This window comes from Epinephelus moara, chromosome 9, assembly GCF_006386435.1.
Source record: "Epinephelus moara isolate mb chromosome 9, YSFRI_EMoa_1.0, whole genome shotgun sequence".
NCBI lineage: Eukaryota > Metazoa > Chordata > Actinopteri > Perciformes > Serranidae > Epinephelus > Epinephelus moara.
In genome coordinates, this window is record NC_065514.1 from 19,299,355 (window position 1) to 19,320,874 (window position 21,520).

At 41.7% G+C, this 21,520-nt stretch overlaps 1 protein-coding gene across 3 annotated transcripts in view; it reads left to right on the forward strand.

Annotated features, from left to right (window-relative positions):
- Positions 1-5,301: 5,301 nt before the first annotated feature.
- Positions 5,302-21,520, forward strand: part of kcnn2 (potassium calcium-activated channel subfamily N member 2) — a 32,499-nt gene continuing 16,280 nt past the window's right edge. For 2 of the 3 annotated variants that reach the window (XM_050053504.1, XM_050053502.1), the window contains exons 1-2: positions 5,302-6,163; positions 6,528-6,623. In XM_050053504.1, coding sequence (XP_049909461.1) covers positions 5,390-6,163; positions 6,528-6,623 — 870 coding nt within the window. In that variant the 5' untranslated portion in view covers positions 5,302-5,389. The remainder of the gene's footprint in view (positions 6,164-6,527; positions 6,624-21,520) is intronic. The other variant, XM_050053503.1, reaches the window with a different exon arrangement.

Consider the following 21,520-nt stretch of genomic DNA (forward strand, 5'->3'; position numbering starts at 1 on the left):
TCCAACAGGCGGCATAGGACCTTCCTTAGCACTGGCTGAGTCCACCTGCACATGTCCAGATTTAAAACAAAATGATTGAAATCAAATTAACATGTACACATCGACAACAGTCAGGTGCGCCGTGCTGTCCAAGGTGCTGTGTGTGTCTGGAGCAGAGCAGGTCTCTGTCTCCCTGTGCGCAGTAGTGTGAATATTTATGTGGAAAGAGTGTGGGATATAACACTACTAGGAATGGGAGGGGGGGACTAAATCTTTTAAGACTTAAATAGCACATAATTGCGTGATTATAATGAGCACTGCTTACATTGTGCTTTCAATAAATACTACTGCATTGTTCAAAAATTATTAATTATGTCTTAAATTATTCTAGGGGGGGACAGCTTTACTGGACAGGGGGTCATGTCCCCCCTGTCCCCCCCGGGATTTCCACCCCTGGCAGGAAGGGTACCTAGCGTATCATATTTTGACGTTGAGGGCCACTGAACAAGTGTCAACACTGGATGAGTTTGGAGTGATAATGTGTTGATCATAGGGGACAGTTGATTACTTACTTAGCCGACCTAAATTGTCCATTTCACCCATCTCTTAGCTTCCTGTTTTGCCACCATTTTTTGACAAAAATATCTTGAAATGTCAATTTTTATTGAGGAAGTTAATTTTTTTATTGGTTATTATCTCTTTTCATTAAAAAATATTATCCAGTGGGCGCCCAGAGACCAGTGGGCCCTAAGCAACTGATTATATTGCTTAATAAGTAGGGCTGGCTCTGGTAACATTAATAATGTACAGATGTCTCTGAAGTGAAACACCATCTGAGAAGATGATTTTTTTTTTTTTGGTAAAGAGGAGACTCATAGTAAAAAGATTGGTAAAGCATTGCCACAACTCTCAGGCAGAGGCTATTGAGGTCAAGGATATTCTTGATATTCTTGCTCTTAATGGACCAGTACCTCCGCTGAAAAGAAACTGGGAAATGAATGCTGAGTATCTAAGAGGCTGTTTCTGTCAACCTAAGCAGGCAGCTCTCTCTGCCGCTTGCCTCACCCCACATTTTTCTACCTACTTGTCAGCCTGATCAAAACACAGTCCAGTAGGTAAACACATGGAGGTGGGGAGTAAAGTGGTGCTGACTCTGTAATTGTGCGAGGCGGCATTGTGTTTCCCTTTCAAGGTACATCAGAAGGGTGGAGGAGAGAGCTGCACGAAGCAGCAGAGCGCTGCACAACTCTGAGACAAACTTTTTATTCACAAGTCCAACAATCGTTTTTATCTGAGGGATTAAAACCACACTTGATCCTAATGACTTTTATAGTCTATAGGAATGAATAGAGACGGCATTTAGAATCAAGGACAGCAGCTAACATCTGTACGTCTACAGGAGATATTCAATAGGAATCAGCTAACAGAGTAAAATGAATACATGTGAATTTGTTTATCAAAATGTGTTTCTTTCTTAATTTCAGTGATTCTCTTTACTATACATTCATATTTATACATTTACATATAAATTTTGTATGTCGCAATACTGATTGGGATGCATTATTTAGTTTTCCTATAGACTAATACAGTGACGATCCTTAACTCAGGGGGCCCCAGGCAAAGAAGCCCATCACAGCCCAATGTCATTGTGTTGACACCTAATGTTGTATTTATGACCGTTACAGGTGTCTAACTGACTGTCCTATACAATAGTATCCAGCTGTCATACAGCGGCTTGAAGGAGCACCATTTAGGGCAGGGGTCGGCAGCCTTTACTATCGAAAGAGCCATTTTTGACAAAAAAAAATTCAAAAAGAATATCTGTCTAGAAAACATATTTGAGTCTTATTATAAAGGTAACACAGACTATTGCGTGTAAAATAGCCTATCAACATTACTAATAGGTATAAATTAGCATCATTAATATGTTTTAGCAGAAGGTGGCCAGTCATTCATTCATTTTCTGTAACCGCTTATCCCATTAGGGGTCGCAGGGGGGCTGGAGCCTGTCCCAGCTGACACTGGGCGGGAGGTGGGGTACACCCTGGACAGGTCACCAGACTATCGCAGGGCTGACACATAGAGACAGACAACCATTCACACTCACATTCACACCTACGAACAATTTAGAGTCACCAGTTAACCTGCATGTCTTTGGACTGTGGGAGGAAGCTGGAGTACCCAGAGAAAACCCACGCTGACACGGGGAGAACACGCAAACTGGTTCGAACCCAGGGTGCGGGAGTTTGTATGTGATCTTTTGCGGTGAGGGGACAGTACTAAACACTGCACCATCGTGCCACTTGGTAGCCAGTCAGCAGTGGGCTTTTTATGAACATTTATTAAGAGCTGGTGGTGAAAGCAAATTAATCTGTCCACCCATTATTAATGACTCTACTTGCCTCAGAGACTTTTACATTTTCCAATTTGGAGTCTATAGCTAGCCCCGCTAGGGAGATTCAAGACTCGCTATCACTACTGAAGTTCATTTAGACATGACCTGAGCAACATTTCGAGGAAAAGATGCCAGGGTGTAGATGGAGTCGACAAAATGTTAAAAAAAACAAACATTTTTTTTGTTTTTAAATTCTGTGTATAGACTACAAATTTTTATAATTAGAGAATGTGAGAATTTCTTTAAGAATATCTTATGATTTTATTTTCTCAAAGCCACATGGAGCCACTGGAGAGGGGCTAAAGAGCTGCATGTGGCTCCAGAGCTGCAGGTTGTTTACTCCAGATTTAGGGAGTTTGGAGAGCAGTGGTGGTGCAATTGATAGAGCCTTTATGGGAGGTTTAACAGGGCCTAATAGTTAGCCAATGTGAGTGGCAATCAAGGGCCCCTTTTACCAGAGTTTTTGGGGGGCCAACATTTGCCTGGTTTCCTCTCCTGACGACGAACCCTTGAAAGTATATTTAGACATTGCAGCTGCAGCTGTGTCTCTAATCTGTAATTTTTACACTACATTTCTATGTTATTGATTCCTAGATCCTAGATAAACTAATGTGTCGAGGTGCACCTGTCTCCTGTATGTACTTCATCTGGGTGAAATGTGCTTTCTCCTGAAAAAAAAAGTCCTGAAACACCAATTTGTAGATTAATTAATAAAAGCTCTCATGTTTGCCTTTTGTAAACCAGCACCTCCGTGTTTCCTCACACCTCGTGAGTCTTGTCAGTCACTTCCACCACTGGGGGGAGCAGTAACCAGTCCCACAGACACTAACACAGAGCATGAATGAATAATATGTGCATGACTAATATGAATGCACATCTACTAATTATAGTGCATTGATCATACATCTCTGACTGAATGAATAACCGTCCTTAAGGACTCTCATGGGACTCAGTGAGCAAGTATGGAGGGTCATCTCAGATCTCCCTGTGCAGGGCTGTGATCTGTGTGTGCATGTATATTTTAATAATGATATAGATTATTATATCATCTTATTGCATGTTCTGCTTTTTAATATATTTTATACCTTGCTGCTGTTCCTATGTTTTGATGTATGTTATTGTTCTTGAATATCCTGGGTTTTCTTTTTTTCCTAACATGTAATCAGATATCCCTTGAAAATGAGATCTTAATCTCGATGGGACTTACCTGATTATACAAAGGTCATATGAGGAGCTTGCCTTAATCTTTCTTAAGCCTCAGCAGCAGCAGATATAATAGTTAGTAAGTGGCCAGTTTTACAGTAATTTATGGTCATGTTAGAAAGTCAGAATGTTGTGTTGTAATGTCAGATTACACGTGGCTGAAAAACAAGATGAGATAGATAGATAGATAGATAGATAGATAGATAGATAGATAGATAGCCTTTGAATGGTGCGTAAATTACAGGGAGGATTTATGTGATAAATGAGGGACTACTTTGCCACTATAACTGGAAAATAACGATATAAGTGTGGTGCATGTTTCCACGTACTGTAACACCATATCACCAGATCACCATTAATCATAAATGAACACCTCTCCAGCGCTCTCTCTTCTCCCTGTGTCAGCGATAACATGTTGCACGGATGGGGCACCGTGTCCATCCCGTTGCCGACATGTGTCTTGAATTTATGCAGACTGCCTTCATTCACTGGACTCCACACACAGGGAGGAGGAAAGAGCTGGGCAGGTTGGAGGCGTCACGTGGTGTGTGGACCCAGCCAATCGGGAGTAAGTGCGCATTGCGATCCTGTGCAGAGGGCTTGTTTTATTAAAGGGTTGGTAGTGATCAATGAGCGAGTGGAGCTGTCCGCGGTGCTGAAACTTAGTTCATGATGGAGTGACTTTCAGCACCGCGGACAGCTCCACTTTCATAACTCCCTATTCAAAAACAATAAGACCACATGTGTGATATAACACACCATGTTTAGATATTAAACTCATCCTTTCCAACTTTGCAGATGTTTAGATTCTTTATGGTTGTTTGCTGGCTCCATGGATGATGTATGTAGAGAGGGGAGACAACTTTACGACTCCAATGCAACTGAAGCAAGGAAAGCCTTGTGAGCAAACTGCGCAGCTCCCACTATAATCCCACCACAAATACAAAAACATAACTCCAATATAGTCTAACAGCCCTAGGACTAAATTTGTTGCTGCTGCATACGCCGGGACGTGTGGATGATTGGGTTTCAGCCTTTGCTTTATGCCTCCACAGCTGCTCAATCTCGGGCAGTTGGCTGTATTTCCTCGGGGTGATATAACTCTTCTACTCCATTAATAACGCAGCCACCAGCGGTCACATCAATCTATTGGCTGCAGACACGAGTCCTGGCCATATAGGTGCTACAGGACCGCACGGTCACGTGGGCAGCGACCAATGGGCTGAATGGATTCAGTACCGTGTAAATCAGCGGTGACAGCGAGCTACGTGTGTTTCCTATGAAGTCGATAAATGGGGAAATCAGTCAGGAATTTATGAATAGGCCTGGCTGACGGGTGCTGTGTGCAGGAGCTAAATTACATCTGTTTAAATGGCAGAGGTGTGCTCATGCGTAAAAGAGTAAAAATGAGAAAACACCTTTTATAGGTTTTTATTTACACTTATTTAAAGAAATGCTTTCTTCTTGGGTGCTCCCAAAAGAAGTTGCGCATTTTTATTTGGTAAAAGTTGTTTGTAAATGCGTAAAAGTGCAGGTAGCTGTCCAAAAATAACAAAGCAGCAATTATGTGTAGTTTGTGTTGCTCCTGATGAAATAAGGCTGGGCTTCACATCTCATGGTTGCAACCTTTTCATGACGTCGAGACAGTTGTTTTGGTCCCCCCTGCCCAATCGGAGGCTCCGCTCACATTCTAGCCTACCGGAGCCGAAATGGGTCTATTCATGCAGCGGCTCTGTCCTCCCGTAAGTACCATAACGCCCTTCGTCGGGTGCTCTGTGGTACCCGACTGCTGCTTTAAACGGCAGCACTGACATGGAAACCCCATTGCAGCTGCAGAACGATTTCTTTCCAGAGCAGCAGTTCCAGCACTGTAAGTACCAGCACTACTGCGGGCGGGAGGATCGGCTCGGCAAGCAGCACGACCAATGCTGCACCTGCAATAACTGCACCTGTGATGCGAGGAAAAGCCTCGTCTTTCGCGGGACGTCGCCGACCACTGTGGGAACTTTAAGGACACCTTCGGAAACGTCTTCGAGGCAAGGTTGCCAGTACAGCGTCTGCGAGTTCACACCCTCTAGTCATGGTAGTTCATCCAGGCATCATCATCCTCACCATCAGCAGCAGCATTGCCGCGATCGGCAGCAGCGGGGCAGCCTGGGCAGCAGCCACAAAGACAGTAACTCCTACAATGAAATAGCCATGAGCAGCTGCAGATACAACGGCGGCGTAATGCGGCCGCTGAGCAACTTGAGCTCGTCCCGCAGAAACATACACGAGTTTGATTCCGAGTCCCAGCCTTTGCAGCCCATCTCAGCCGCAGATGCGTCGGACACTTTAGTATCCAAGCCGGAGAATAATTCCACCACACTGATGCCTTACGCATCGGGAGACGGAGGGGGAGGCTGCAGCCACAGCGGCGGCAAATCGGGGAAAAAGAAGAACCAGAATATTGGGGAAAAGCTCGGGCACAGGAGGGCCTTGTTTGAGAAAAGGAAGCGGCTCAGCGACTATGCTTTAATCTTTGGGATGTTTGGGATCGTTGTTATGGTTATAGAGACTGAACTCTCGTGGGGAGCCTATGGAAAGGTGCGTATTTACACAGAGTTAATTTAGTCGCATGTGACTGATGGAGCGAGTAAAATAAAAAGGAAAAACTTGTGCCAAAAGTGTTCATGGAAAAGCAGGCAGTTTAAATAAGAAGTCTGGGCTCACTGCAAAGTGTCCCGTGTAGTCACATTGTCACATGCAGGCCAAAAGGCCCACTGCTGTCCAAGCATGAGCCCCATAGTACAAAAAGATATCACATGTTTGTTGCAGTAAGAAACTGAATTATTACTTCTTGTAGATTTGTGTCATACATATAACTAAGGCTGGTTTGCCACCATAAGAATGTGATTGTATGTCATGCTGTTGTGTGTTGTTTGGCTTTAGTGTTGTTGCTCTTTTCCAGGAGTCCCTGTATTCATTAGCTCTAAAATGCCTGATAAGCCTTTCTACAATCATTCTCCTGGGGCTGATTATCATATACCATGCAAGAGAGATACAGGTAATGTTGTGACACTTTTCTCATTCTCTAAGTGTGGGTGTTGAAGGGTCAGCAGTCATCACATTTAGTAAATGCTCCTTTAAATGTAAAATGAACTCAACCTTGCAACTTTATGATGTCACAAATAGGTTTGGTAGTCAGTAGGTTGTGCAGAAAATAAGTGTTTCTTATCAGCTTGCAAATAACTTTGAGAATAACTCAATGAAATCTTACACAACGTGCATTTTTAATTAAAAAGGTGAACATGCATGGCTCAAAGAAAAATCTATGCACAGGTTTTTGCACTGTACAGTGAAGTAGACTGATTATCATCTCCTGAAGCCACATTAACATTCTATTACACATTTTGATAAGATTTAGGAACTCCACGCAGGGCTTAGTGGGTGCATATAGATTGTCAGCCTCCCTTGAAATGTTCCAACACTTGGACAGTTTTATGACCTTGCCTTGGAGCATTGTTGCATTACTTACAGTTCTTCCTGCGCTTCAGCACTCGTGTTCTCGGTGAACAGCCTCAAAATTAATGCTGCCACTTTCTGCAGGGGTGGATGTATGTTGCCAGGGAGCTTTCGAGTATCAGATACTTTCATTTTTTATATATTATTGAGTCAATTTAAAAAGGAAAACTTCACTTGAAAAGAAACACAACTCAAGCATTTCCTCAAATCTTGAATGAAGCCGTGTTTAATCATGTTAATGCACAAAAGATGGCGATGGCGGTGGTGATATCTTAAAAAATGCCTGTAGCTGAATTGTAGGAGCTGATCCAGCTGTTTTCAGCCGCTCTTATTCAAGATAGAATATGCTTAAGCAGGACGGGAAAATATTACATTTGGACAAACCGTGAGATTCTTATCTTTTGTATTAAAAAGTTGCATTAGCTCCAGTATATCCATCAGCCTTGTTGGTATATTTAGCACTTACAAGTCCCAGGGGAGCATCATTCATTGAAATAGCCCAACAGTAAAATGTGTCGCCCCCTTCAGATGTCTCATTGTAAACCTTTCTTTATGAGGGATGATAGAAATGCACAGACATCATTACCATATTTCAATGCATGAGAGAAGTGTTTTCATTTCCCCAGCAGACGGTCCCAAGTGGCTGTTTGTAAATTAGAAAGCATGCTGTATTTTTGCATGAGAGTGTCATATTTATTCTCCCATCCCCTCGGCCTCCACTCCTTTTTACTCAACCCTGTGTAAATGAGTTTTTTTAAACCTCCTGCTTGTGCAAACTTTTCTTGATGTTAAATAATGTAATGATTTAGTTGTGACTAATAACTTGCAACGCTGCATTTTTCATCACAGCAGGTTTCCATTTAGTGAGCTTTATAACAGATTGTGTTAAATTGGTAGTCAAGCCTCAGCCGTACATTTATGGTCCCTGTGCACAATAAACCAGTTAAATGCCTAAGCACTGGATTGTTGCTACATACTTTCCGTCACTGTTTCTCATACATTCTCGCTGTTGTGATGCAGCAACACTGTTTTGATAAATATGGTGATGATAGCAGTTTTTAAAAAGCTTGAAGCCTCTGTTTTACACATTAAAAATTGCTGTGAAACAATATTCTTTCCTTCACTACAGGCACGCTTAAATTTGCAATTGAGCTCCAAAACGAGCTTTTCTCTCCACTCCTTTAATTGTCAGGAGCTGCATATTTACCCCACAGGAAGGCTGTTTCAAACCTCTTTGATCCTGACTCCTCTGACAGTCACGTCGATATCCAAAACATTTTTCACCCCAGATAGCTCCCTCTCTCCTCACAATGAAGACGTTTCCGCTTTAGCTGACCTAGAAAACTTTATTAAGGCAATTGTTTGCCCCATGTTGATTACTGCAATGCACTTTTCACCAAGTATCCCCTCTCCACAATGATTTATACACAACTCATTCAAACGTAGAAGCCTGAGCACTTAAATGGATCAGGAAACGTCGTCACGTCACTGCAGTCTCACTCACTCCCGCTGCTTCTCCCTCTAAATGCACAAGTTTATTGTAGGGTCTGTCCTCTAATTCATCAAGTCCCCTTTGGAACAAACTATCAGCCAGTTCCTGGAAACTGACTCTGTCTCACTATTTAAATCCAGTTCGTAGTGTTTGCGCTTCAACTTCCACCACACCAGCTGCTCCTTTGCTTCCCTGCCTGAGGGGCTTTTGTGCCTGTTGTTGCTAGTCTGTCATTACTCGGTTCCTGCAGACTGACATATGTGCTTATACACACTTACACACACACACACTCACACACACACGCACACACACACACACAGACAAATTAATTCTAAATCTATCTTGCTAATGGCGCACACATGCACACACAGTTGCTCTGGATGTGCTTGTTTCCTTTTCATTTTCTTTGTGGCTCCTTCATTTGATAAAAATGTGATTTGACTTCATATGTGTGGAGTTTAATTGCTCCAGCTCTATTTTTGTCAGACTCTCCCCGCCTGCTTAAAAGCCACATCTTTTAAACATCCCCCTGCCTCTAGTCTGAAACAGACATTTGCTCTATAGTAAAAGAGTTGCCTACTCCACTGATTTAGCATTGTCCGATTCACGATGGACAGAATACAAAATAAAAACACCAGAAATATCTTCTTCTACACATTCTCCTTCATTGTCTAAACCTGGCGCCTGCATTACCCCCAATGCAACTTGACCGCGGACAGTAAAGTCAGATAATCAGATGCATTATGCTAGTAGTAACTAATGTGGTCTCAGCCCACTCGCCTCATGCTGACAGGTCTGACAAGCTCACCTCTTTATAATGCCACAACCTCAAATTTGTTTAATTTTCAAACTTGTAGTCTTTGATTCTGACATTGACTCATGTGACATCACCTGAAGCGATTTATCGGACTTTGCGCGGCTCACCCTGCAGGCAGTAGTGGTGCTCCCCGAGAAATTCAAAGGAGCTGTATGCAACACTCAGATCATTAACACAGCAGCAAACTATCTACTAATTAAAGATATAGAGAGTTTCATTGGAATTGCATTGCTAGACAACAGCTTGGATCATCCATGGTTACTTCCTGTCAGCTGATGTCATGCACTTACCAGGTCCCCAAGAAGTGTGCCAGGCTTTGAAGCCAATTTTCATAGTGGCCAAACAGTGGTACTGCAATTTCTGAGGTCTGTCACATGTTGCCCTGCGGCCAAAAAAGATCATTTCCCATTTACTTAAATTGGAAAAGAGGCTTCTGTGAATCAGGCGATATATTTTTTTAAGCAGCACAACTCCCGCAAAATGACTCGTTTCACCTTCAGGATTTTATCCACTCAGTCCGAAAAAATTTCAGAAGTCTGGAAGAGCCACAAGATTAAATCATTTTATCCCTATTCAAGTTAGTGGAGCGCTAAGCCAGAAATTAGCTGTTCAGCTGGCGAAGTAACATAGACACTTGTTCTAGACTCAGCCACCATAGGTCTCTAGTGCCGCAAAATGCAGCAGTGCCGATCATCCTGGTATTTTTTTTACGCAGTGCTTGAACCATTTTGGCTTCATGCACCACTGAGCAACTCATAAAAATGAACGGGGTCCTGCCTCCAGTGCTGTATCCAGTTCTCCTTATACATCTGTGGCGCACACACACTGCAAAAATTGCAACAGGAAATACAGAAGGACCCATATAAAATTTTTGTGTTGTCAAGTTTTAAACAGTCGTTTAAAAGCGTTGTTGTGGAGTCATGGCGTCCTGAGTTGAGAATAAAGTCACGCTCCCTCTGTGTGTGTTGTAACCCGAGCTACACTTCGTGTGCATGTTAGTGAATGTGAGTCCCTGTGTGTGTGTATCCCACTGGCTAGCTAATTGCTGTTGCTCTGCACTATGCTTATGCAGCAGTAACCGCTGATAACACGGCTGTCCCAACCCAGCCCACCCTCTGGTTCTCCCCCATGTGTACACCATAGCTGCTAGCCACTGGCACATGCCCTCCATGTTGAGAGCCATATGCAGGCAATCTTGGCTCAGACACTTACGTTGCACACCATTTACCTTCAAAGTCGGAGGTTGGAGTTGTTGCAGTACAACAAGTCGAAAAATCAAAATGTTGTTAGCGTTACCAGCTGCTAACAATGCATTTCATGTGCACAGTTAGAGGTTGGCCAGGATAGTGTGTATGACTGTTTGAAGACAGAAATGCTAATAAATGGTACATTACTACAGCTTTTACTATCCGCCTTGGATATTAAGCTTGGGGTTGGTGATGTTCCTTCAACTTTCTGAGTCAGAAATCCAACTTCAGGGGGTGTTCCAGCTGAAATATCCGACTGGGAACTTGCAAATTCAGACTTCCTAGGGCAAATGGAAGGCAACATAATCATAGATATGCTCTGAATATTGCATATAGCTCCTTTAGGCAGACTTTGATGTATATAATTGGTGGAGTTCCCCTTTAAAAATCTGCAGTCTCTAAACCCAAGCTGATATACTCAAGTTTTGTCACTTGAGTGTTTTATTTCAGACTTTTCAAAGCTTATCCAGAGCCGCAGACATTATGTGACTGTTCTGATATGTTGCGTTTTATTCCCAGTGATGAGTAAACTGCATTTGGCATGTCAAAATTGATGGAAAGTCCTTTTAAATCATTGAGCTATGACATAGAATTTCAATTAAAAAAACACAAATATACAGACAGATTGACTCCATGTGTTGTATTATCACCATTCTGGTCTGCTTTTGTGTTAATTCAGTTTGTGATGTCCCTGCTTTGCGACTTCCACTTCGTTTCTGTAATGACTCTTTTCTGATTTTAGCAGAGTGCTTGCTATTTCTAAAGTGCACTTTTCCATGTGAGAAATTCCGCTCCTGCAGTGAAATAGATTATGCATGCACATCCATGTGTACTCACAGATGCCTGTCAGATGTAGACGCATAAGTCAGGATGATGAAATATTTCCCCACCACTTCTAGCCCCTTAAAACTGATTTACTTGTCAGACTCAGTAAAGACTGTGCCCTCTCATTTTTATAGGGTATAACAACAGGAAGTTTCTCCTCCGCCGAGTGACTGAGAACTCAAAAGGTCAGGTCAGACAGGGTAGATGTTGGACACCAGCTGTCATTTGAATTGTTTAGGGATACATCTGCTGCGCTGCAATGGCAGTGACGGCTGACCTAGTGAGCCAAGTGCATTAACAGAGAGAAACAGTGTGTCCATGTTCTGCTAAATGCCCTTAGACTGGTCCCACCGTATACAATTAGGATATGTCATATTAATGTTCAATCCTCCTCTGCACATATTGATGTTGTTCGGTTTCTTTTTACACTTCTTTTTTAGATGTAATCGGCCTGATTCTGCTTCATTGATGTCTTTTGTTAACAGCTGGCGATCCGTGAGAGGAATTTTTAGACTTTTAAGTTGAGTTTGCAGCGTTGGCAGGCAGCGACTTACTTCACAATGCGAGTGGAAATGGAGAGGTTAGAGTCTGTAGCTGCTTCATGACTTTGATTTGTCATTGTCAAAGTCTGATATGAGCTACGAGCTGGGAGCCTCTTCCTGCTCCGGCTGCTAAGATGGTTGATGAGTTCACCTTATTCCCAAACAGACAGAAACTGACATTTTGAAAGTTTTCTCTTCTTCCCACATCAAAGGCTCTTTGCCGAGGGGCATTTGTGTTAAGGCCATTGCTGTGTCGCTGTACCTTGTGATGACAGTTCTGCTGAGTTTTCTTAAACTAATGCAAAATGCTTTGGGGGCTGTTCTGTCTTTGATGTGTACTTTTGTGATAAAAGTCAGTGCTGATGTTTCACAGTCGCGTGGTATTACATTTTACAATCTGCGGAAAAGATAAAATAACAACACATCGCCCAAACTGTGCCAGCGAATGCTGCCAGAGCCAAACTTGGCCGTGCTTGTCAGACCGCCCCTGGGTGAGTGTGTGTATGTGTCAGAGATATGGTGTAACTGCAGGAGACGCTCTGCATTTCTCACAGTGAAATCTGTCCTCTACCTGAGACTCCAGACTGGAGTCAGATAACCACCACTGGCTGCTGACCTCAATGTTTTCATTGAACATAAAGGCTCTCAAGGACACTCAGCCTCCCAAAGAGTTGAGAATACTTAAATCCTGATTTACTGATGGCATTTAATAAATTGTGCTCCGCATGTGACTTTAAACATGCAGATGATTTTCAGTTATTAATGTGTTGGCTGCTGCAGCAACACTTTAAGGAAGAAAGATTTATACAAGCTTTTACTTTGGCTCAGAGGGGCTTTACTTTGCTTGAATAGAAGAATGTATATGCAAATGTGAGACTTAATTTCAGAAACAAAAGCAAACTGAATCAGCAACAGCTTCAGATTTACTCAGCAAAGTGGCCTCTTAGTGGCTCACTTTGATATCATAAATAAGGCATTGCATTAATGTCTAATCGGGCAGAACCTCTCAACCTAATTCACTAATGAGATTGAGCGATTTAATTCTCAGTGACAAGATATATGTTCCCATCTCCACATTACACAGATTAAATATTGAGCTGGACTCCATTAGTTATATTGAGCGTTGTGAAACCAGTAACCAACCCAGCTTAGCATCGCAGGTGAGCTCCTCTGAGACCGCATGGTGTGGACGCGGGACAGGCGGAGAATGATCTGAGGACATGAGTGAAATTTCCCTATGATGAGCAGGGGGCATGCACTCATTGAGATTAGACTGGATTTTGTGTCCATCAGAAAAAGCAAGGCAAATTTTAGCAACAAGCCAATTCACAGTGCTTTACGAAGACACACCACAAGAGTAAATAAAATGGAAAAAACAAGCTTAGACAGAGTGAGACAGGTATAAAATACAACAATAAAAGATACAAGAAAGATGAGAGACGGCCAGATTCGTCCACCATCTCGTGGTCACTGTATCAGCTCTTTGTTCTGTGAGGTGTGTTGCACAGTGCGGGAGCTTAATGTGTGTGCTCTTGTGCTTTATTGTCACTGTGAGGATACCAGCTTTTGGAAAAATGAGACATTATGACCTGAATTAGAATTAGGTTTAGAGTAAGGTTTGGATACACACACAAACATGTGCAGAGGTACAAACATGTGCCTGTGTGTGTCCATATAAAAGTATAGGGGCCAGATTTAGGGACTTAAACAGGTAATTGGAAATTGACTTAAGGGTTTCCTTGTGTTTCTATAAAGGTATCTGACTATGCAGACAGTTTTGGTTTTATTTGCCCAGGTTTTCCATCTCTGTCACAGCTCAGCGGGTTTTCCAGAGTGTGAGGAAAATTGTTTCTGCTGTTTTGAATTTTAGCTGTGGCTCTGTGGATAGCAGTGTCTGTTGGTTGGTCCACTACTTTGGAAATGTCTCAACAATATTTGATGGATTTCTATTAAATTTTGTGCACACATTCATGGTCTCCAGAGGATAACACCTGCCGACTTTAGTGATTCCTTCACTTTTACTTAACCCAGTCACCACAAATGATGGCATTGGTACATTTCTGCAAACCACGAATATGTTACATTATTTTGTATGTTTTTGTGTAGCAGATACACTGAAACGTAACGTTTCTTTATGTTTTAATTACACTATGGTTAAGTGTGGTTAGGTTTAGGTGCAAAAACCACTTGGTATGGTTAGGAAAAGATCATGTTAAGGCTCAAAATATCTGCTTTTATGGCACTATACCGGCTGGAAACGCAGCTATGTCTCTAAAAAACAACAACTTTACATTTCTTTCTATATTTCTGTACATGTTTGTACTTTGAGATTTTAGCTTATGTTAATGCCCTCTCTGATAAATGGAAAAGTCTCTATAAATTAAGTGCCCATGGTGGAAAAACAGCAAAATGCCACTAGAAAACACAACCGGTTTGGTTGGTATTTGGTCGCAAACAGTGGTCTGCAGCTTGGCTAGATGTCACATCATCCAACATTCCCTCCACCTCCAGATGACAAAGTCAGCCTATATGTTATGTCAGTGGTCCCCAACTGGTCCAACCATGGGGTCCAGATTTCTAGTCGTTTGGTGAAGGTTCACACAGCTCAGTGTATTCGGCATCATACTTGCATTTGGCCATGTGGTCAAGCTAGTTCGACGCTGAAATTCACTGTACTTCAAAATTAAGTGTGATTTTTACGAACTTGACATGTTTGCGAGTCACTTGCGGTCCATTCAGAATAGACCCGGGACCTACTTTTGGACCAGGACCAGCTTGACCTACCCAAATAAAGAAGTTCAGAGAGTTAAAAGTTTTTAGTTATTTAGTAATTTGGGTGAACTGACCCTTTACGTGACTGAACCAGCTCACGAGTTTTCCTTTCATACTGTATTTAGTTTGTTTGTAAGTTCCAGTTTGAAATTGGTGTTCCTCTTTGTTGATGCAGTTTGTGTGAGTTTGATGTTGTCGTGATTTTCTGACACAGTTCCCCCTTTAATAACTTTTCCTCCTTCTTTATTGTGTTTTCCTTCCTTGCTGTAGTCAAATGCAATATTCTAGTTTTTGGGAGGGTTGTGAGGCTTGTTTGATTCACCTTCTTTAAGATTAAGGTCATATCATGTTATTTTGATGTGTTTACTTGCTCAACACAAATTAAATTTGGCCAGGGATATGTGAACATGTGTTAGCTGTTTCATGTTGCTTTAAAAACTCAGGAATCATAGTGCTGCCTGCCAGACTTCTGTGCTGCTTTCAACATCTGTTGACATGTTTTCAGGTTAGTTCAAATTTTAAATCCTTTCACTTGCTGTGTTTGAATTATTTGTCAGCCTCCTGTAACTTATTTATAAGTGTCCTGTCTCGTCAGCTGTCTGTTTTTAAGGCTGTCTTCCTCTGTATCGTATTCTGACATGATTTAAAACAGGCAGTTTAAGGTTTTTCCACTGCAGATGTAGTTTCCTTCACCGCTCTGTCATAACTGCTGCTTCTGCTGCTCGCATGGAATATTTGATGCTCTGAGGTAAAGGGCCCTTGAGGATTGTATTTCAGGTCATCCATTACCATAATTGCTTTTACCCACCAAGTAGGCTTTCCTTATGCAACCTGCGTGTAAATGTTTAATTACATTGTTTTGAGGTAACAAACTTTGTAACTGCTTTTGACAGGATGTGTTTGTTGTTTAAAATGTAAAATAACACGCCGCTTGTGCTGTGTGCAAACAATAGATTTAGCTGCTTTCAGAGGCCTAATTCTGTAAGTAAGAAACCGTACCAGAGTGGAGCCACAGCTTGTGTTTCCGTGTCTACATTACACTCACTTGGAAAGGCGAACAAGACGAGCTGTGGTTAGAGTTACACACTTCTCTGACAGATGTCAGTTTGTTAAAGGAGCTCGGTGTCGCTCATTTGATATGAACAACTGCCCCTGAAAATTTAATTCATGTGTTTTCTGTGTTCGGGGGAAACTTTGATTGTGGCCTTTAAATAAATATAAATGAGCTGCAGAGGCTTTGTGGGTCAGTTGTACTGTTTGTTCGGGGGACATGTGTTCGCTGTAGCTTGTTCTGTGCCAGCTTGTTGACAGTTGATATTTCTTGTACAGAGCCTGTTGGACATATAATTGGCTCAGCAGCTATAATAAGCCTGTTTGTTGCTGTTGCGGGTTCAGTAAAGTTTGTGTTAAAGCAGAGCGGGCGGCTGTGGTGTCAGAGCGCCTTCCGAGCTGTCAAGCCGAAGCGTGTGGAGCATTCATGTGTGTCTGTGAGAAAAGTGGCGGAGCACCATGTTATTGGTGCTTTCTTTGTCCTTGAACATGTTGAATAGCTGCTTTCATTACAATGTGAGAAATATGACTACATCAGCAATTCAATTTTATGTAACATATCACCGCTAAATTTACAATCTAGGTCACTGATCCCATTAGCCCTTCAGGATTGGGATAGTTTTTTACTTCTATAATGAGAAACTCCAAATTAAACTAAATGGAGAGTAGTTGGCAAGAGGCCGAGTTGTGATGTGTGCCTCTAGTGTGTGTTTGATACTATGAACATTTTATTTCCTATGGAATTAAAGCTGCTGTTTTGACTGATAAATCAATAGATGCTATATAATGAATTTTAAAGCTACGGGACTTTATTCGCAGTTATGCATAAATTTTGGTTTGGACCCCCCTCCCCCTCTTGACACAGACAACATTCTCAACTCAAGCTAAATGACTTAAGAGAGAAATAATTTTTTTACCCAGTTTGAACGTTATCACTCTGTTCAACAGGCATTAGTAGTGGTTATCAGCATTAAAGATAAGAGGGCTGCTGCTACGCTGACTTGTATGTTTAGACTGCTGTTATCTGCTATTAAACACTTGTGTTTCTTGTTGTGCAGCGACATGAATATTAGCTGACTGTGTTATCAGGAGATGGAGGGGACAGTGGATGGCATGACATCCAGGCAAGACAGCTTCCAAGCTGTTCAAGACCCCAAACATGGGTGTTTTTTAGCCAGTAATGGCTGCATTTCCAGCAGGATTTGTGCCCCCAAGCCAGGCCAGGGATAACATTTTCATCCACACCCAACAAGAGGTGGTGGGGGAATCCCTATGCATTTTCATAATTCCTGCAAACATAATCCAATTAATCACATTTCCACATGTATGTCGTGTCTACATGTGTTTGTATCTACTGTTAAGTCCTTATTTTCTTGTTCTGAAATGCAGTAGCCACATGTATGAAAATGTCCTCCAATGAATGATTAGAGAAAAGTAAATCAAACATTGATTGAGGAAATCAAATCTTCGCTTTAGGGCTATTTTAATCCGATATTGGTCAGATTGTGTGCAGAACTGAAATAGTGTAAAGGTATACAGCTGTATGCAGAAACACTTAAATACACCATTTTGAAAAATGGCAATATATATTATATTATATTATATTATATATTTTCCCTCGCCAAAATTTAGCGTAAATTTGGAGCATTATTTGGGCCCCTTTCTGGCAAGATAGCAGCACATGTTTAGTACCAATAGTTGCCTTAGGTGCTTTAGTTTAACATGATGTGATGATGATTTAAGTCAGTAAGTAAATTGTTGTACTTGATCCCATTTAAGGGTCAAGCATAGACCTTTTCAGGGGTCATCTGTATCCTTTAAGCAACCCGTCTCTTTGTGCCCCTAAATTTAGGTGTTTCAGGCCAAAACATGATCTTTTCCTGACCATAACCAAGTGGTTTTGTGCCTAAACATAATCACACATTAACCGCAGCTCTGTTGAAACATAAAAAAAAAGTTTTGCAATGGACTGTTTAATAAGGTGAACACAGCATTCTGATCATACTAGCACCAGCCTTCTCACCTATACCTATAATGATGATAACCACTGCTAATGGCTATTTGATAGCGTGATCAAACTCAAAATGGTTTAATTTGAAGCACCATTAACATATTAGTGAAATTAGCCATGGCCAAAGGGTTGCGTTGTGCTGAAAATGCATGATATCATAGATTCACTCTGTATGACACATTTAACTTTATTGTAGTTCTGTTATAATTCAGAACAAAATTAACGTGACTGAGTTGTATGTTCAATCTATGGTAACTATAAGGATCAAATTCTGGGAACTCCTGTACTGATCCCTCAGGAAAATAGAAAATACAGAAAGAAAGACATGATTGTTGTACTCTGCATATGGCAAAATGTGCCTTTATGAGCCATGGTGCACACAAACAGCGCATTTTTGACATAACGTAACCTCCCTGTGAGAAAATCAAAGAAATTAAATATAAATCCAGGCCATTAAAGAATGAAAACATCAAGACTACCCGCCTTTTAGCACAAACAAAAGAAACAGAACCTTCCCCTTATCTGACCCCACTTCCCCTTAATAATTTTTGTACTCTCCCTAAACCTAATATATATATATTGCATTCCTCTTCATTCGTCTTAATGGATAATGCTGGCAGGTTTTTGTGGAGTTGGGGAAAAAAAAGTCACTGAAGAATCCAAACTGCACACTTTGAATATTAAAGATGAACTGACTGACCTGCCTGCACGATCCTGTTCTCAGAGATGTTAAACTGTAAGCAAAAACATTGTTCTGTCTGTGAATATTTTCATTTCAAACCCTGAGAAGTCACCGGCCATCGTATAATTCACTACTCAGCATATTAAAGAGGTGTCCGACAAAGTGTAATCATGTGCAGTTTTTCTATTGTTTTCCTTCAGAGAGCCTTCTGCTCTCATGGCAAAAACAGCCGCCAGGAAACCTCGCTTGTATTTGCTGACAGCAACGTTTTGTGAAATATCTACTGCCAGTTGTGACGGCCTGCACGCAGGCAGAGGACCTTGAGGTGATTGAGTGGACGGAGCAGGAACAGCTGTGGAGGAATATCAGTGTGGCGTGTCAGAAAGAGGAATTATTTGACAAATGTAGGAGAAGCTAATACAGTTTGATAGTGTTTAATCTGCAACCTGCAGCAAATGTAAAGCTCAGAGAGAGCAGCGAGATTGAGAGAGTATCTATGACTGTAGGCATGACCAGGGAGTGTGAGTGAGCCGGTGGTGGCAGTCATGGGCTCAGACGTTAGTTCGGGGTGAATAAACTGAGCAGTGAATCTTCTGGCAGAAGATAACTGTAGATTGGATTGAAAGTGATGACGAGAAGGGAGGGGGGTGAACAAGAGGAGGGAGCAACAGCAGCAGAGGTGACCATGTGAGGAAGCTGCTGTAGATGACAAAGGACAGGGTGGGGAAGAGTGATGAGGGGTGTTGAAATCCACCCACACCGAAGTCCCCAGTGGAACGGCCTACCTTCTGGTCGAGGTGGCCAGGCGATCAGACGCTAATGCTAATGTGGAGGCGGCAGATGTTCTCATCAGTATCACACTTTAAAGTTGAAATGCAAACTGCATGCTGCTAAATGTAACACTTGTGTTTTTTATTCAAGAAGTCTGAAAACAGAGACAAACAAAGTCAATTGCGGCAGAATTCAGTTGTGGAGTTAAACAAAACTACTAAAACTGGTTAAGTGGGAACTGGCCCATTCTGGCCTTTTTCACAGGGGTAGCAGAGACAAACTATTTGTCTTATTTAATTAGTACAAATCACAAACTTAACATAATTTCTTGCCTACAATTTTTTGCAGAATTTTAGATCCCAGAGCCCAAAGTGATGTCTTCAGATGTCTTGTTTTGTTCAACCAAAAGTCAAATACTCAAAGATATTTAATATACAGATATATATGACAAAGACAAAGGAGCAAATCCTCTCATGTGGAACCAGAGAATTCACATACTATGCACTACATACCCAATACTATAACAATACACTTTTATGTACATAAACAGTGGTGTGTATCTTTTCGGACGCACTGAGCTGTAATTATCAGAGCCTCCTTGCCAGTTGGAGACATGTAACCATGGTAACCCGTGCCAACTTTAGCTCTACTGGTGATTTAAACATAATTTTAAAACTATATTACACCTTGCAAAGTGAAATCATACTTAAGCTTAAAATTGTTACTAACACTGCAGAGCTGTTGTTAGCTGTACGTTATGAATGTTGTCTAACGCGTTGCATTGTGGGATATTTATACTGATGTAGTTTCCAGTGTTTGCATACTGTTATATTTCACTAGTATGCAATTCTAGTATCTACTAGTATTCTAGTATCAACTCCGGTTGTTCAAATTTTTAATAAGACGATTTTGATAAGAAACTCACCTGTGAAATCCAAGTTGTTGTTGCCTCAAAGTTTTTCCTCTTCTTCTTCCGTTACTAGCAGTTGGCAACCATTGGCAACTAGCGTAGGTACAGCCACCTAGGGGGCTGAGGTGGGAAATACACTTTAGTGTCGACGGTGCCGCTGCCAATGTGTGTTGGGGAGCGGTGTGTGCTGCACAGGTTGTGGAAATATTTCTCACATAGCCTACTGTTTTAGCCTATTAAATAGCATGTTAATATGGAATTTTGGACACAGCCTGTGTCGTTTTTTCAGGGGGGTTTTGTTTGAAAAATGACATTTGTTGACGGTGGTTTACTTTTTTCTGATGATCAACTAATCGATTATTTGACTAGTTGTTTCAGCACTAATTTTGAGTTACTGTCTACCTCTCAGTGTCAAGAATCAGTTCAGGAAGGACCCACATGCAGAGCAGCAGGCAGGTTTAAGGTTTAACTAAAAGCAAGCTTTAGTAAAGCTGATCGAAAACATCCAGAACAGGCAGGTAACAGAAAGTTCAAATGACGGAAGAACCAAAACTAAACTGAAAACCAACGGCGATAATATGATGAATTCAGGAAAGAAATCCAACAGAACACAAGAGACCAGGGAGGAAACACAGCAGAGAACGCCACTAAGGACATGAGGATGAACACAGACAAACTGACAAAGGGAAACACACAGGTATATATACACAGAAAACTAATCACAAGGACGAGACACAGCTGGAGCAGGAGGACATGGGCAAAGGGAGGGAAATGGAGATTGGCTAACAACAAGGGTGGAGCAGACAAGACTAATACAGAACAGGTGTGAAGGGAAGACTCTGGGAACAGGGAGGGACTAACGAGACAGGTGTGATGGAAAACAGGCGGGAAAACACACAAAGACAGGAAGTAAAACCAGACACGACACATGAGGAGAGAATCTACGAAATATAACAGGAAACAGATGAAAGAATGAAAAACAAAACAAGGAAGAACACAAACAGAAAACTCCAAAATGAAGTCCACAAGATAACATGATATTTTTTTGAACGACTCTTTTTAGCTGCCGGTATCTACCAGGTCAGCCTGTTAAACATCTGAGTGCGAATGAATCCCTGACATTTCCCACTCGCCCACTCACTATTATTGTAGGGTGCTGCTCACTCTACCTGCTCTGGTGAGTGAACGAGAAGCGATTAGATTGGACTGAAGTTGACACCTCCACCAGCCAATGCCAATGGTGCATTCACATGCTCCTCAGATGGTCATTCTTTTGACTTTGCAGCGTTCATGAGCTTTGAGATATAATGTGGAAACAAC